General features: G+C 46.8%; 1 protein-coding gene across 7 annotated transcripts in view; it reads left to right on the top strand.

Moving 5' to 3' along the window:
* atp8a2 (ATPase phospholipid transporting 8A2) overlaps window positions 1–2500 on the top strand; it is a 66047-nt gene that overhangs the window by 46589 nt on the left and 16958 nt on the right. For all 7 annotated transcript variants that reach the window (XM_076290849.1, XM_076290850.1, XM_076290848.1 and 4 more), the window contains 4 exons: window positions 276–350; window positions 1112–1234; window positions 2151–2229; window positions 2485–2500. The exon at window positions 2485–2500 is cut by the window's right edge and continues 46 nt beyond it. In XM_076290849.1, the coding sequence (XP_076146964.1) occupies window positions 276–350; window positions 1112–1234; window positions 2151–2229; window positions 2485–2500 (293 nt within the window). The remainder of the gene's footprint in view (window positions 1–275; window positions 351–1111; window positions 1235–2150; window positions 2230–2484) is intronic.

Below are 2500 nucleotides of genomic sequence, written 5' to 3'. Positions count from 1 at the left end.
CGTATGTGCGTATAAACTTGACCTCTCCCTAGGGCCACTGTGTGTGTGTAGTGACGAGGGTCATTGCTTTTCAGTTTTCCTGAGAACATACACAATGCCCTCTAGATTCCCCCTAACACACACACACACACACACACACACACACACACACACACACACATTTCATGGGCCTGTCCTCCTCTCACCTTTCTCATATGTTTCTATCTGTCTTTTCATGATCAACATGATCCCTTCTTCTGCTTTTCCCTCTCATCCCTCTCTTTTTTTGTCCTCAGCTCTGGTTTGCCTTTGTGAACGGCTTCTCTGGGCAGATCCTGTTTGAACGCTGGTGTATTGGCCTCTATAATGTGGTAAGTCCTCTCTCTCTCTCTCTCCTCTCTCTCTCTCTCTCCCTCTCTCTCTTTCAAAGAAGCCGTCATCAGGCACCATCATACTGAATTGAGGACTATTGAAGCACTTCCATGCTTCAGTAGTAAAATGCACAATTGGTTTCGCTTATTTGCCCCACTAATAATAACTTAGGCAGAGCTAAAACTACCACTGTGACTGCCCCCCTCCCTTCTTCTCTCTCTCTCTCTCTCTCCCTCTCTTCTTCTCTCTCTCCCCCTCTCTCTCTTTATCTATCCCTTCCTCTCACCTTCATGGTCTATCTCTCTTTACCCTCCCTCTCTTGCCTGCGGTCTCTGACGTATACTCTGACTTTCCGCGGGTGCTCGGTATGTGAGTGAGTGCAGCCGCATGCCTGGATGAGAGTGTGTGAGGCTTGTGCAGACACAGTGGCTTGTTGTGGTCTGTGTCTAATTGGCTGTCTAATTACAGCTGATTAGGGTGACGACGTGCAGCCACCGTCTGTGGGAAAGGAGTGTAATCCTGTGAATGTGTGTGATGACAACCTTTATTATGTGTGTGTGTTCCCATCACATGTGTATGCTCGCTAAGTAGACTGTCTTAATCAAATTTTAATTTACTGTACCCAAATCTGTGATTCAATTTGTGGTCATGCCATGTCCAAGCGAGTTCAAGTGTGTGTTTTTATTTTGTGTCAATGTGTACGTGCAACGTGTGTGTGTGTGTGTGTTTGTGTGTCCGTGTGTGCGTGTGTGTGTTGCAGATCTTCACAGCGTTGCCTCCCTTTACTCTGGGAATCGTTGACCGGCCGTGCAGTCAGCAGAATATGCTGCGCTTTCCCCAGCTCTACCGTATCACTCAGAACGCAGAGGGCTTTAACACCAAGGTACACACACACACACACACACACACACACACACACACACACACACACACACCAACAGACATGCACACACTTGCATAGGCTCCAGAGCCAGACTAACAGAGACTAGAAAAACATTTATGCATGTCCACACACACACACACACACACAAATGTGTAAACACACTCACAGACAGAGAAAGATTAAACATAAGGCCGTATACTCAGACCACTAATATATACGCACATCCAAAAAGGGGACAAGTACAAACACAGATAGACTCATACAAACACACAGGCAGACACACACACACACTCATGAACACACACCCTTGCACACACACACTCTAAATGCATGTTTTGTGATTATTCATGAGTGTGTATTTATGTTCTGATTGGGGATTGATATGAGTGCATGAGTGGCGGACTCCTGGGTCATGGGATCCGATAGCCAACGGTTGCGGATTGTTCCGGAGGCTTGCCCCCCCCCCGCCCCCCTCCCTCGGTAAACACCGCCATGCCGAGACCAGGCTGTTTCCATGGCAATGATAATGAGATTCAGGGAATGAGAATAAGGAAGTCATTCACTCGTTGGGGGATGCTTGCCATTGGCCTGTTTGTTCCTGAGTGCAGTCGTGTGTGTGTGTGTGTGTGTGTGTGTGTGTGTGTGTGTGTGTGTGTGTGTGTGTGTGTGTGTGTGTGTGTGGTGAAAGGGGAGAGCCATGGAAGGACTGTAGTAGCTGTGTTTCTGTGGGGTTGCTGTTTGTGTGGGCTATGCGTGTATGTTTTGGCATCACTTTGGTGTAACTCACAGACTCTCCCCCTCTCTCTTTCTCTCTCTCTCTCCCTCCCTCACTCCTTCCCTCTCTCTCTCTCTCTCTCTCCCTCCCTCACTCCTTCCCTCTCTCTCTCTCCTTCTCTCTCCGCTCTCATACTTAAAGGTGTTTTGGGGTCACTGCATAAACGCACTCATCCACTCAATCATTCTCTTCTGGTTTCCTCTGAAAGTACTGGAACACGGTAAGTACACATTCATCAAAGACCCACATACACTCATAAACACTCCCACACACACAGACAGCCACACTTACAGACACGCACACACACACACACACACACACACACACACACAAATGCAGACACACTGTCGCATAAATCTTCATACACTTTTCTATTACATAGCTGTGTATAAATGGACATTACATGCTGCAGATCATCTCTATTAACTGTTATGTTCAGTTTCACTTTTTAATTAATGTTATATTTTATTTGCAGACACTCCATTTGAGAA

This window comes from Alosa pseudoharengus, unplaced genomic scaffold, assembly GCF_046254945.1.
Source record: "Alosa pseudoharengus isolate Yale_2024_CS ecotype anadromous, Long Island Sound unplaced genomic scaffold, YU_APseudo_1.1 YU_APseudo_1.1_scf_18, whole genome shotgun sequence".
NCBI lineage: Eukaryota > Metazoa > Chordata > Actinopteri > Clupeiformes > Clupeidae > Alosa > Alosa pseudoharengus.
This window is presented reverse-complemented; position numbering and strand designations above follow the sequence as displayed.